Source organism: Callorhinus ursinus, unplaced genomic scaffold (genome assembly GCF_003265705.2).
Source record: "Callorhinus ursinus isolate GAN/ISIS: 27379988/994484 unplaced genomic scaffold, GSC_fseal_2.0 scaffold1, whole genome shotgun sequence".
Classification (NCBI taxonomy): Eukaryota; Metazoa; Chordata; class Mammalia; order Carnivora; family Otariidae; genus Callorhinus; species Callorhinus ursinus.
Window position 1 is genome coordinate 23,447,969 of NW_027397063.1, and position 14,780 is coordinate 23,462,748.

At 37.6% G+C, this 14,780-nt stretch overlaps 1 protein-coding gene across 9 annotated transcripts in view; it reads right to left on the bottom strand.

Annotated features, from left to right (window-relative positions):
• The window catches only part of ROBO1 (roundabout guidance receptor 1), a 1,122,251-nt gene that overhangs the window by 14,526 nt on the left and 1,092,945 nt on the right, over positions 1 to 14,780 (bottom strand). For all 9 annotated transcript variants that reach the window (XM_073892039.1, XM_073892029.1, XM_073892010.1 and 6 more), the window contains 2 exons: positions 6,852 to 7,258; positions 3,624 to 3,776 (listed from right to left, as the gene is read on the bottom strand). In XM_073892039.1, coding sequence (XP_073748140.1) covers positions 3,624 to 3,776; positions 6,852 to 7,258 — 560 coding nt within the window. The remainder of the gene's footprint in view (positions 1 to 3,623; positions 3,777 to 6,851; positions 7,259 to 14,780) is intronic.

Genomic DNA, 14,780 nt, shown 5'->3' on the forward strand with positions numbered 1-14,780 from the left:
ATATATATATATATATAGACACCTTATATAATCACATAAACATCATTCTTTATACAATACTTTCCAAAAGCAGTATAATATATATAAAGTAAAATGTCAAGAGCACATGCATGCAGACAATTCTGCCAGCATTAATTCACTATGGAGATCCGGCACTCTATTTACTTAGCTGCTTAAAGTCCCAAGACCTTGCAATTAATGATAAATCAAGTCAAAATAACATCATTCCAAAGAGGGTGGTGAATTTATAATTTATGAAAAGTAGGGCTGGAGAAATAATGTAGATTTGGTTTTTAAATCAAGTATGTAAATGCGTCGAAAGGGTTGAAAGAGGGGGTGGGAAGAATCTATTAGAAGGTCCTAGAAATGCACTTACGCTTGGCTTTAACTCGCTAAGACTCTGACAAATAAATATTCATATATTTTAAATCCTACCCTTCATCTGGGTTAAACTTGTAAGCGGCAAATATGAGATAAATAAACAGATTCTGCCTGTCATGGTGACTATAGTATACAGTACTCCTCTGTGCATTGAGTACTCCCTGGGTCTCTCTGAGGCCTAGGATTTACCTGCAGAGTAAGTTATGGTCACAGTGCCACGGATCAGGGGCTCTAGGGCTGTTATGGGCTGAACTGTGTCCCCTCAAAGTTCACATGTTAAAGTCCTAACCCCCTGTACCTCAGAATGAGATGGTATTTGGATATAGGGTCTTTCAAGAGGTAATTAAAGTAAAAGGAGTCCTTGGGGTGGGCCTTCATCCAATCTACCTGGTTTCCTTATACAAAGAGGAGATTAGGGCATACACATAGACTGAAGAAAGACCAAGTAAATACACAAGGAGACTACAGCCATCTATAAGACAAGGAGAAAGGCCTCAGAAGAAACCAACCCTGCCAACACCTTGATCTTGGACTTCTAGCCTCCAGAGCTGTGAGAAGATAAATTTCTGTCATTTAAGCCACCTAGTTTATAGTGCTTTGTTATGTCAGCCCTAGAAAACTCATATAATTGCCAGCTGACAAGGATCATCACAAACTACTCTTCATCGGGTCAGACACAGCCACTCTTTAGCTTTCTTTATATCGTTTACAAAAGTTCTATGAAGCAAATACAGAAGTCGAACAAAATTTACAAAGTAAAGACACTACAAACTCAAGACTGATACTGTATTCTGAAATTAGTTCGCAAAGGAAGTCTATTGATAATAATCAAACTCAGCCAACATAGTTAACATTTTAACCATTAAAAGGCAAAAATTAAAAAAAAAAAAACCCTCCATGTCTTACTACTATGTTTTTAATTCACATTTTAACAGTTGGCAGCTCTTTAAATTCTTTCTTCTCCCCTCTTCTTTCTCTTTCTTAGTAAATTGTACTAATTGTGTCTGCCACTGAGTTTCTTCATGAAATGGTCTATGATTTTTTTTCAAAAATGGAGTAGTATTCTGAGAAAACGATTTCTGAGAAAATGACCCAGTGTTCCCATGTCATAACCACTGCTAACAAGAGTACATGCATTTCTCTTATTTGATGCATGAAGAAGTATTTGCATTTACTTGATTTTACTTCATCAATATGCATTGCCGGATATGTAAATAATAACACATATTTTGGTATTTTCTCTTTATCAAATCAGAAAGTGTCCAAGACTTTTTAGTACAATAAACATAGCCAAAAGACAGATGGTTATCAAAATGCTGAAAGGAAGTTAAAGCGAAAATTTAAAAAAATAACTTTAGTCATATTTCCATTTTGTCTATTTTTATGACTTCAAGAAAATAATTATTGGCTTCCACATTACTTTATATCCTAGGATAATTTTGCATAATCCCTTTTGTGAAATAAACAATGAAAAATCCATATAATATTTCAAATTAACTTTTTTGGTTTTATTTATTTCATTAGATTTCTTTGGTATTTCTAAAATTAATGTTAAATAAACAACCTTGGTGTTTCATCATTCAGTTTACTAGTTACTCTGCAGGGATTAGTTAGAATTCGTACTTAATTATTAAATACATGGAAGAAAGGACTGCAGAATGTGGTACAATAAATAGAGATCACAATTTTCAAGCATAGTGCAATTTAACTGTGATACCACGTCCTTTAACTGGGCATGTATTTATTCAAAGCATTTTGAAAAAGCATCCCTCAATGCTAGAAGTCCCTCAAAACAAGTATAAATAAGAGCTGGAAAGGGCTACACAAAGCTTTAGGTCAGGTTTTCTCCCTTTTGTATTCAACCTAGATGTGTTTACATCCAGGTTTGCTGTTTGACCAGTTTTTCAGTGAGGAGCACTCTCTTCCAGATAATAAAAACTGATAGGACAGCTATAAAACTTATAAAATGCCATTACAGGGGTTCCATAAATGTAAAACTGCCAATAGAGTTTGGGGATTTACACCTTGTGTTTGTCCCTTTACAGAAGCAAACATGCACAAAGCCACTGTAATAACCCTTCAAAATCAGATAATATTCTGACAGCTCAGTTTCACTGACAAAAGAGTCCTGGGCAGAAGCCAGGAGGCCCAGGTGCGCTGTGTCATGCCAGTATTTAATGTAGTCTGATAGCAGGTAGATGCGAGTGAGAGAAAATACTTTGAATAAGGTACAGATAATAGCATGGACAGCCACACTCATTGCAAAATTACTTGTGCTCATCATGCTGTGAGCTTTGTATTAAATTTTTCTGTCAAGTGGCAGGAATCACAGGGAGAATTGCCTCAGAAAACCCTCCTTGTAACCTTGGATAAGGATCTATAATATTAGGCTTTCATATGATAATGGCAAATGATGCCCTTTTTGAAAAATTGCTGACTGGTAATGAAAGTCCTAATCAGATTGTGGTTGGAGAGGACCAGGAGGTGGGGGACAGTGTCTGTGACACCCTTCTTCCCCCACCCCGTTAGTGAATTTAGCAAACTTGACAAGATGGGTGAGTCTGAGAGAATTTATCTTACGTGAATTTCCAACAAAGCCCTTGGGGTTGTTTATAAAACGAGAAGGTGGCGGGTTTAATAAATGCTGGGCCACCTGAGGCACTTTCATTAAAGGCTTTCTCTCAACAACATCACCATGTTTGCATTATTCTCCTGGGCTCCCTTGAGAATACAAGCATTACCTCTTCAGTGAGAGTCGATATTGTATGTGAAGGCATGAAGGAAGATGATGCGATTTGCCTTTTGGTGCAGAAAAATAACTGTAACACCACCACAGTTAGAATTAATATTCAGACAAGTTCATTGAATTGTATTTGAATGCAAAATTCCAAAAGGAAACAAAAAGAGGACGTTTGGGAAGATTTATCAGGGAATGCGATGAAGGTTCAGTCTCTGTCGTTACTTCAACTACAGTGATGTCTATTTGTTTGCAACAACAAAATAACCTTTTAAACATAATAAAAATATACACTGTTCTTAGCTTCTTAAATAACTCTTATTAGAAGTACTGAAGATGCTTGACAAGATATGAAAGTTGATCACTGCTATTAAGTAATAGGAGGCTTACTGCTAATGACTTTTTAATGTAATTTCTAATGCCAGTGGACGCATTGTCTAGTCCTAGAGAGCCAGGGTGAATAGGCGAGATTCATAGATGTTTTCATGCGTTTCAATGGACTTACCATCTGTGTAGGCTTCTCTGCGCAGATGTCCTGGCTGGTGTTTTTGCTTCTTGGCTGGTCTGGCCTTCTGTATTTGAGCAGCACTCATGTTGCTGTCTGTAGAAACAGGACTTGTGGGTCGAGGGCACTGGGACGCATGAAAATGGCGGCGGCCTGAGTAAAAAATAAATAAATAAATAAATAATAAAAATCAGAGCCAAACTCATCAATGAATTTTAATTATAACATTAAATAAGAAAAAGAAAACATTAGAACTAGAAGCATCCCTAATCTCCTAAAAATAGCTTTAAATAAACTATTCTAGCAAACACTAGGATTTTTGTCATTCTGCCTGATCCATCCACTGGAAAAAAAAAAAGATGCTGAAAGTTTTTTCCGGCTCTTTTTTTTTAACCATGGTACTTTTATTCTGTTAAAGTTCTTGACACCACTTATTAAAGAAAAACATCCCAATTACAGACTGAGCCAACCAGGTGCCTAAACATCCCAATTACTTTTGCAACTAACTTCATTAAAGTGTTATTAGTAAACAAAAATATTAGATTTTTGCACAGTATATCCAATGTACATTGTTTTCTCAAGGGAATCACCAGGGTCCTTAACAAATTCATGTTCTAAGAGTGAACGGTACTAAATATGTCCCTTATTTTAATTAAATATGTTTTTATGCTATTCTTTGAAGGCAGATACCTAGTATCAATACATTCTGAGGTGTTTCTTCCTTAGGAGGCCTAAAATTAAAGCTCACATATTTAGACCTGTCCAAAATTACTTATACCCCTTTTCTTTCACTAGATGTTTACTTGCTGATTCTGGATAAAGTGACCCCTCCAGAAACTTCTACGTTTTTTGGTGGTAGCAGAGGTGGTTTTCATTTTTTCGTTTTGGAGGGACAATATTTGCAGGTACCGGTGAAAACTGAAAGTGCTAATTAGACACAGTACATCTCAGAGCTCCCCAGTTTTCTGGCTGTCTTACAGAGATGTTGTATCACAATGGCACAAAATATTTAATCCATAACAGCAAGGGAAATCTTGGCCCTATGCTTGACTTTCATTATTCTGGTTTTTAGAAATTCCAGACACACAAAGCTGGAACTTTTTTTTGTACTGTAAGAAACTTCAAACAAACCTACACAACATGTCTTTTGGCTACAGACAGAAGAAGCCACATATAGTGGAATCAACATATTTAAAAATGCTAACTGATGCATATTAAATAATATTCATCAATGCAGCCAAGTGAGAAGCAATTTGATTGGATTATTCATTCATATTAACTTCAAGTCATATGATCAGCAGCACCCTTTCTTGAGAAGAATATTTTAATAGGCAGAGGCCAATGCATGTTTAGTTCATTATAATTAGGAGCCAAACGAAAACTGGAAGTGCCACTAAATTACAATACAATAAAATATTAAACCAAACTCCCCTTAGCAATGATGGAGACTATTACAATTAAAGTTACATATCCATGAAAAGAGAGAATTAAGGCTGAGACTTGAGCACATTATTCATTCTATTGTGTAAAGCCATCTACTGTTCATATACCCTGAGGCATCAGGTCGTTTACAGATGAATTTTCAACGTTATTTCCATGTTTTGTTGATTTAATGAACTGAAACGCATCTCTAATGCAATCTGAAAGCAGTAGTTTGAGATGCTTAATTTCACTTCCTTATTTTTTTAACAGAAGATTAAAAAATAAGGAGAAATAAAAGCTATGCACACAGTTAGATGTTAGTTATTAAGAAAGATAGGTAGGTTTGGATAGTTATTACATTCAGTAGCGACTGAGGGGGAAAAAAAGGAATTTGGCTGAATTTCATAAAATACCAGTATGGCCGAAATAAATACATGTTACAATAAAAGGTCAAGGGGTACTAGACTTCTTTTTTCCTATAACATGCTCTTGACAAATAACATATAGAAATAACCTTATTTTCTCTGAACACATTCTACAAATGATAAAAAAAACGATGGCCAATCCAGTATCTGAAGAGAATACGTAAAAGTACCAACGTGATACTAAACTGAGAAAAATAAAACAACAAAACAAGATAGCGATTACGGATGTGTTATGATAGCCTTCTATTTCTCAGAAATATATCTTTCGCTGGCCACATTATTTTACTCTACTATTTGTATTTTTCATTTACACAATGTGTATATGAATGTATACTGTGTATATATTCCATCCTACAGAAATAAATGTCATGTGATAAATGTATGACTTTAATTTAAATTCTTTCCTTTTTCATACTATTTACTCTCTAAACAAGGTTGGGAATAGGTGATAAATAAAAATGGGTTCAGGGCGCCTGGGTGGCTCAGTCGGTTAAGCGACTGCCTTCGGCTCAGGTCATGATCCTGGAGTCCCGGGATCGAGTCCCACATCGGGCTCCCTGCTCAGCGGGGAGTCTGCTTCTCCCTCTGACCCTCTTCCCTCTCGTGCTCTCTATCCCTCATTCTCTCTCTCTCAAATAAATAAATAAAATCTTTAAAAAAAAAATGGGTTCAAACATAATAGATATATGATCATTGTAAACAGGGTACTGGCAATGACAAAGGAAAACAGAAAAAATATGCATTTGGATTAACTTCCTCTCCAAATTACTAGATTAAAAATGTTTGCTTTAAATATGAAACGTCTATGTTTGAAAATGTATGCATATCACACACATCTTTCCATCTTCCTAATTAAATTAATATTCTCAGGGAGAGGGCATGAAGATAATGGGGGTAAAGGAGAAATACCCATTTTCCAATGGTTGAGTGTCCCCCCTCTGCATATTTATTTATTTCTCCTAGAGAATTTCTAATTAAATAGAATAAGAGAACTATCAAAATGAATTTTATTTTGATTACTTTCTACACCTCAAAAAAAATCATGTAACACAAACCTCACCTGACTATAGGCACACCTAAAGAAATTGTACACCTATCTGCTATGACTTTCATAAAAACAAGGGCTTTCCAGGGAGCTTCACTCACATTATATAGGATTTATTAAATTAAAATAAACTAGAAGATTTAAAAAGCCTTGTCCAGAAAAAGGGAATAACCAAGCTATGTCATATGCTTGGATCTTGGTTTCCTCAGGCAGCAAATAAAAAACAGTAATAATAGCTGCATTTCACATTGGACACAAGCTCCTAGGCGATAATCATCAGCTGACATGCACCCATTGAGTCTTCTTTTCCAGCTTGGTGACAAGCGCAGAACTTACCAGAAGCATCCTGCATTTGACGACGTGCCACTTTCAGACCAGCATACTCCGCAGCTGCTGCCACTGCCTGGGCAAAATCAGCATCGGTGAAGAAGGAGCCATCAGAAGAACTCACACTGGAACGTCCACTGGAAATGTTGTCCTCCTCCGAGGCTGAGCCCCAGCCATTGATCATGGACCCAGTGACAGAGCTCTCAAGGTCCCCCACGCTGGAGGCAGGGGTCTGCTCAAGGCCACGTAACAAAAGCCGTCTGGTCTGCATCTTGGCGACTTCCATGTCCGCTTCATCTTCTTCCTCTTCTGGCGCATCTGTATCCATATCTGAGACAAGAGGTCCTGAAATGTATCCGTAGGTATGTGGTGGGGAAATCGGTCGTGGTGGTGGAGGGGGGCTCACTGGCTGCCGTCTGCAGGAAGATGGATAAACAGGTTTGGCTCAGCTCATTATCAGGACACACACAAAATACATTAACCAAGAAATTGGCCAAGTACACTGATTTGATTGTTGCTTCTGTGGGAGCTAATTTAACGAAGCTGGGCTTCCTTTCGATTCAAGTTTAACAGAAATATCCTCAGCTACCTGTAAGTCACAGTCACCTTATGTTTTATCATTTGGATTATATTCAATTAAAAAAGGAGAAGTAATACATACTTTGGAAACACATGCCTATGTACTTGTCTTAAAGCTCACTGAATATTAATGATAGATTATTATTACCAAAGACAACAGACATCAGTTCTGGAACAGATGCTCCATAAACATGTTTCTTTCCCTTTATTTCATTTCCACGCCTACCATTCCAAGCAAATGGACTCATTCATGGTGACTATGGACAGTAGAATTTCACAGGATGGAACAATCATATATTCAGCATATGACACAGTTTCCTTTAGATTTTATTCTATTAAAACAAAAGGCTATGGGAGCCAAGAGCATTTTTTTCCCCTGAATTATTCACCAAAGGTTATTAGCTATTTTTAAACCTATCACTTTTACCATTATTCCACCTACCTGTTACATAAAATGCTTACAGGTATTTTTCTTGATATGTTGAAATTAATTAAGGACCAAGGCTGAGGACAATGTGAGTGGTATTCTACAGTGTAAGTTCACAGAGTTCCCAATAACTACTTTCAGTCGTCTCTCCACTGATCCAGAGAACAACATCAGCTAACAGCAGTCCTTCTACTACCATCCATCACCATCACCCACAGAGAGGATAAGATGACTGAGAAGATAGTGTTTTGACCTCAGTGTAAAGTGAAATTGGTGGAAAGAAGCTATTCCCAAGTGGGGAGAATGTCAAGAGATTACCTCCTAATTTAGGAAAGTGCCTGACAGAAAGGAAGACGTACAGGGATTTCTAGTTTTAACTAGAAGGATTGCTTAGTCCGTGACCTGCTCAACAGTCCCAATGCTCTCTAAGCAAGATTAAAGAGACGATATAAGGGGGAATGTCATTTGGAAAAGTCATAACAACACCTCTTCAAATTCTGTGCCTTTGAGAAGTAAGGAAGATGACAGATTCCACACAAGTGTGCCAACCTGAGCACAAGCACTAGATGGTAGTGAGATCAGGTTCTAGCGTCTTCTGGCCACCTCCACGGTTTAGGAAGCTAGAAAAGATACAGCATGAATGCCACCAACTGCTAATCCACCTGAAGATGTGGCTAAATTGTTCAGGGACTACAAATGCCTAGAGACGCTGCCCAGAATTGAGTCCTTCATCAGTAAGTTGGTTCCAGCCCATCTCCCTCACCATCCTTATCATACTCACAGAGCAAGATGAGGCAGAATAGTCATTGGGGCTAACCAAGGCGAAGACTGGATGCTCACTAGTTTGCTATACCTTAGCCCTTGGAAGAGGGAGTAGGGCAAAAGTGGTTAAAAGCAGAGACTGCCCTCTTACTCCACGCCACCATAGACACAGACAGGTACAATCTGCAAGGCTGTCCGCAAGCGCATGATTACAGTTTTACAATGAACAGAACTGAAATTTAAGAAAACAAACAATTAAAGGGGAAAAAAAAGATTGAAACCAAAAAAGAGACTCTTAACTATAGAGAACAAATGGATGGTTATCACCGGGGATGTGGGGGAGGACGGATGACAGGGATTAAGGAGGGCACTTGTCATGATGAGCACCAGGTGATGTATGGAAGCGTCGAGTCACTATATTGTACACCTGAAACTAATATAACACGGTATGTTAACTATATTGGAATTAGAATTAAAAAGATCAAGAGGATTGAGCCTCAGGTTAAAAGAAAGCATACAAACCAAACCATGGAGGATCTGGTCAAAATCTAACAAAGGGACCTACTAAAGAGAAGAATAGGGAAGTTCAATATAGCAATATAGCTTTGAGGGTGAGAAGCTAGCGGCTCAAAGAAATAACTTTTGTGCTTTTTAATTCAATGAATTGAGACACTTCAATAAACACATTTTGTTAACACAAATGGAAAGCATTAAAAATAAATGATTATTAAAATACTACAATTAACTAATTGAGCATCTACTTTGTAACTAAGAGTGTATTTTACAATGTGAACTCTTGCAACAGCTTTCCAAGGTACTGCTTTTATTATCATTCCACAGATGAAGATACTGAAATTCAGAGAAATTAAGGACCTTGCCAAAGTTCCCACAGCTTGTAGGTTTCAAACGTAGACTTTAATCCCACATTTCATTTCCCAGGTCACAACCTTTCTTCTAGGAATGGTGTTAGTACACACACACACACACACACACATACACACACTATACATATACATATGAATAATATATACTGTCATAATTTATGCATATACATATGTATGTGTACACACAGAGACAGTTCTTTTTTTTTTTTAAAGATTTTATTTTATTATTTATTTGAGAGAGAGAGAATGAGAGATAGAGAGCACGAGAGGGAAGAGGGTCAGAGGGAGAAGCAGACTCCCCGCAGAGCAGGGAGCCCGATGTGGGACTCGATCCCGGGACTCCAGGATCATGACCTGAGCTGAAGGCAGTCGCTTAACCAACTGAGCCACCCAGGCGCCCCACACAGAGACAGTTCTTTAATATAATGTACTATTTTTTATTTCTGGGTGTTTTCTAATGCATCTGTGTGTGGGAATAGAAGAAATATGAAGAATATGCCAAAGCTGAAGTTATTTAAGAGATTAAAATGGATAATTGTTTCAATATGGAGTGTGTTATACACATAGGAGGAAAACCTTTGTTTAATTTGGGTTGCAATAAAATACCATACTTAAAAGTCAATTTACAGACTTTGTCAGCACGCACATCTAAAATACGCCAAGAAACTTCTTTTTTTAAAGACATGTAAGACTTTCTAGCACAAGGGGCACTATTCTGACCATCAGTAAAGGGATGTAGAATAGCCACTTCACTATGAAAGGAAGCCAGCATTGTTGTATTTGGATAATTCACATTCTGTAGAGCAAAAACATCTTCATGTTCAACAAGGGCCGGCTTTTAACTACTATCACCCTGTGCAAATGCTGGGGAAAGAGAGAAAAATTTATTCAAACCATCTGTAAATAAGGCAAGCCCAGGGAATGTGTGATAAACATGTACAGATTGAAATATGTAATATATTCTATTTGAAAACAAAAAGCTATTTCAAGATGCTGCACTCAAGTGGGACTTGCCACAAATGAACCTCAACCCTCTAGATTTTTCTCCCTGAGGGGTTTCAACATCTTCTGAAATAATGTACAAGTATATGACTGCAAATCACAACACTCTAGGCTCCTGCAAAAATGTCTTCATAAACATGTTCAAGAGAAGACAGGAACAATGCCATTAATTTATGAAAGCAGATATTTATGTAGTTAACCACATACCATTTACCAGACAAAAGACAAAGGGGGAAAAGCGTATACCTTGGAGATTTTTTTCTGAAACTGGAATAGCTTCAATACTTCGTACGGTTAACCATCACCTGGTTTGTAAATAGACAAGCTATTTAATTTTCCTTTGCCTTTTTACGGTCTTTTCTTTCCGAATGTACCATATTCAGTTTGTCTATATTAATAAAACATCAGTCAATTTCCTATCCCATACATGAAAACTACCTTTACTTTTCAAGAAATTTTTGCTAAATAACAACTGCAAGAAGTTCAATAGTACCAGATACTTTTTGAAACAATATATGCAAATAAGTCTAATTATATCATTTTCATAGTTGTTGTTTGAAAAGAGAGAAGATTCCTATTATGTTGGTTACCTAGTTTACCTAGTTTTAGACAAAGAGAATATCTAGAAGCTCATTAGAATGCCAAAACTGCAACATCCATGTTAAAGCAGTCTAAAATGTTTAATTAAATATTGCAGATATATAATGGTTTTAGTTCAGTAATTTCTTATTAATAGAGACCACACTTTATTTATGCTTTTAATCAATAAACATAACAGTAAAAAAATGTATTCAGTAAAAAAAAAAAAAAATGTACTCATTCTTTAAACATTTACACTGTCTCTATTATGGTGAGATTGCTAGGTTCTGAGACCAAAGGAATCACAAGCAAAAAGAGCTTGAGGAATGCTTTTTTTTTTTTTTTTTTTAAGATTTTATTTATTTATTTGAGAGAGAGAGAATGGAAGAGAGAGAGCATGAGAGGGGGGAGAGTCAGAGGGTAAAGCAGACTCCCTGCTGAGCAGGGAGCCCAATGCGGGACTCGATCCCGCAGACTCCAGGATCATGACCTGAGCCGAAGGCAGTTGCTTAACCAACTGAGCCACCCAGGCGCCCCGAGGAATGCTTTATACTTTAAGTCATAAAAGGATTTGATTTTAAGGCATACATACTTAATAAAGCTAACTATATATCAGGACATAGCAGAGTATATTTTGCAAAGATGTCCATGACAATATCTCCCATCCCAACGCTCTTCTGGGATGAGAACTTGCCACTTTCTCATCAAGAGAGGGAGTTTAGTTCTATACTCAGGAATCTCAATGACCCTGTGACTGCTCTGACCAACAGAATCTGGCAAAAGGGTGACCGTGTCAGTTCTGAGTGGAGCTCTTAACTGGCCTGGAAACTTCCTCCTCCCGCCTTCTTGGAAGCCTACTGCCATGTAAGAAGTGCCACCACCCTGAGATCCCCGTGTTATGAGAAGTCTGGGCTACTGGAGAGACTGCATGTGGAAACAGAGAAGCCAGAGATTATTGAGACATCAGATACATGAGTAAAGAAACTAACCTGACAGTAAATCTTCCAGCCCCAACAGACCACATGAAGCCATGTGGATTAGAGATGAATTGCTCAGGTGAATCCTTTCTGAATTCCCACTTCATGGAATTGTGAGTAAAAGAAAATGGTTACTTTAGGTAACTAAGTTTTAAAGTAGTTTGTTAGGCAGCAATAATAGAAAGAGGAACTCAAGCACCATGTTAGAAATTCAGCTAAATAAAATAGATTTGTTCCTTGCCTGAAGGGATTTATAATCCAGTGAAGGAGACAAACAATGAATCAAGTGTGCAATGATAATACAGTATCCACAAACAGAGGATGTCTAAGGTGTTATGGGAACACATAGAATTGGCTCCTATCTCAGAACTGGGACATCAGCAAAAGATTCTATGGAGAGTATCTACCACTTTACCTTGGTTCTCAAAGGTAAGTGTTAGTTCCAAAAAGAGAGAGGGGATAATGGTGTTCCAGGAAAACAGGATGGCATGGGGGATAGACCTCAAGGTGGGTGACCAAGTATTCATTCCAGGAACTGGAAGAAAAGTAGAATGAAAGCACCATGAACAGAGAAGAGGTGAGTGGCAATGAATAAGGATGGGAAGGCACACAGGGGTCAGATCACAAAGGGCCTTGATTGCTACATTAAGGAATCTTGCCTTTATTCTAAGGGAAATGGGAAGCCATTGAGAGATTTTTAAGCAATGGAGAGACTTGATCAGTGTTGCATTTTAGGAAAATGCCTCTGCACAGGCTGCAGCAGGAAGATTAGATTGAAGAAGGGGCAAGGCTAAAGGCAACCAGACCACTTATGGACCATTACAGTAATACAGGCAAGAGAAAATGGCTGTTGGAAGCAGGAAAGTGCCTTTATGGCTGGAGATATGTGTATTGCTCTGAGTGATATTTAAGCAGCTGAAATCTACAAAAACGAGTACTAGGATATTAGGGTCTGATGCTCAGAGTGAAATCTGCAGAGAAATAGCTATCTATCTTTAATGAGTACATCATTAGGGGCATGGCAGGATGATGAGAAACAGAAGCCATCTGCTGATGGGCCAGGCATCCGAATAGGTCAAGGGTCTGAGAAGAGGCTTCACTCAAAGACTTAACTAGAAATGAGAATTACAACATTGTCTATAGTATCAAAAACGCAGACATGACTTAAATGTCCAACATTAAGGAATTGTTTAAGTAAATCACAGTATACTTTTGTTTAACATGAATATCTAAATAAAAAGTTACTGACATGGAAAAATACACCATTCAGTGAAAAGAGCAATTATCCCATATCGGCATATCACAAATTCAAAGCAATGTGAGTATATGCAGAGATGAAAGGCTGAAAAGATCTTTACTGAGGCCTTAACAGTGACTATTTCTGACTACATGGATCATTAGTACTTTTGTATTTTCATTTTGTTTATCTGTATTTTCAAATATTTCTACAGTAAACATGTAGAAAATACCTTCATCATAAAAGAATACTAATATTTTATTGTTGTTGTTGCTTAATGGACTTCATTTACTTCTTGTTAGTGTCCAGTGTTATTTCCAGCAACAATCCTGGAAATAAAATTCCTAGTACCTTCATGGACTGAAAATCATTATTTCAAAAATCATTATTTCAAAAAATTCCTAGTACCTTCACGGACTGAATTTCATTATTTCATATTTCATTGTAATTAAACAGTATTTTAAGTGCAGGTAAACCACAGCATTTGCATTCATTTTCATCCTGAGTTCACAGAAGTATCCAATTCCTTTCATCAAATACTTACGGAGGTAAGCTTCGTACCACCTCAATGACATGAGTAAAATGTGAGCTCTGCCCTCAAAGAGCTTTTACTTTAAAGAGGGAAACAGACATACTGAGAGCAAACACTAATGCAACATGAAAACTGATTAGCAGGGTAGCAGAGCAGTGAACAGATCGTTGTGAAGAGAAAAGAAAAGAACTGGTTGAATTTTGCCAGGCAATCAAATGAGAGTTTCACAGAGGTGATGCATTTTAACAGGGCCTGGAAGGATGAGATGCGCCTGACCCTGAAATCAAAGAAACGGCATGTGCTGACACACAGGTGCCCAGTGAGGACACTAAACATGTGGGGTATGGCCATGAGTGCCCCCCCTCCCCGTGCCAGCTCCAGAGCAACCCTCTCTGGGCCAGGAAGTGGCAGTGCTGACCAGATGTTGGTGAATTTTAGGCAAAGTCAGGGAATTTCAAACAAAGTAATTAGAAAAGAAGGTGTGTGGAGAGAATGGGAGGGAAAAGGGTACATAAGACAAGAAGGACCATGAAAGGCTTTGACCACTGGGCTGAAGAGCAGGACCTGACTCTGAATAAGGGGGAACATTCTCAGGCTTTCGTGTCCAGAAAGATAATGTGGAGGGCGGGCAGGAAAGGGGAAATAGAAGAAAAGTGGAGATCAGTTCAAGGATAGGGCAGAATATAGGGATGAGGGTCTGCCTTAGCAGGTATATATAGGAATGGAAACAAAGGAACAAAAACAAAAGATATTTTGAAGTCAGAAATGAAGGGATTTTGAATAATTTAATTTGGGGAATGGTAGGAAGAGAGTAGAAGAAATTAAGCAACAGGAAAATTAAGCTGATGGCAAAATGACAAACAGTTTTTTATGATTTTTGGCTATTTTACTTTATTATATATATGTTTTTAAGATTTTATTTATTCATTTGAGAGCGAGAGGGAAAGAGAGCGAGCAAG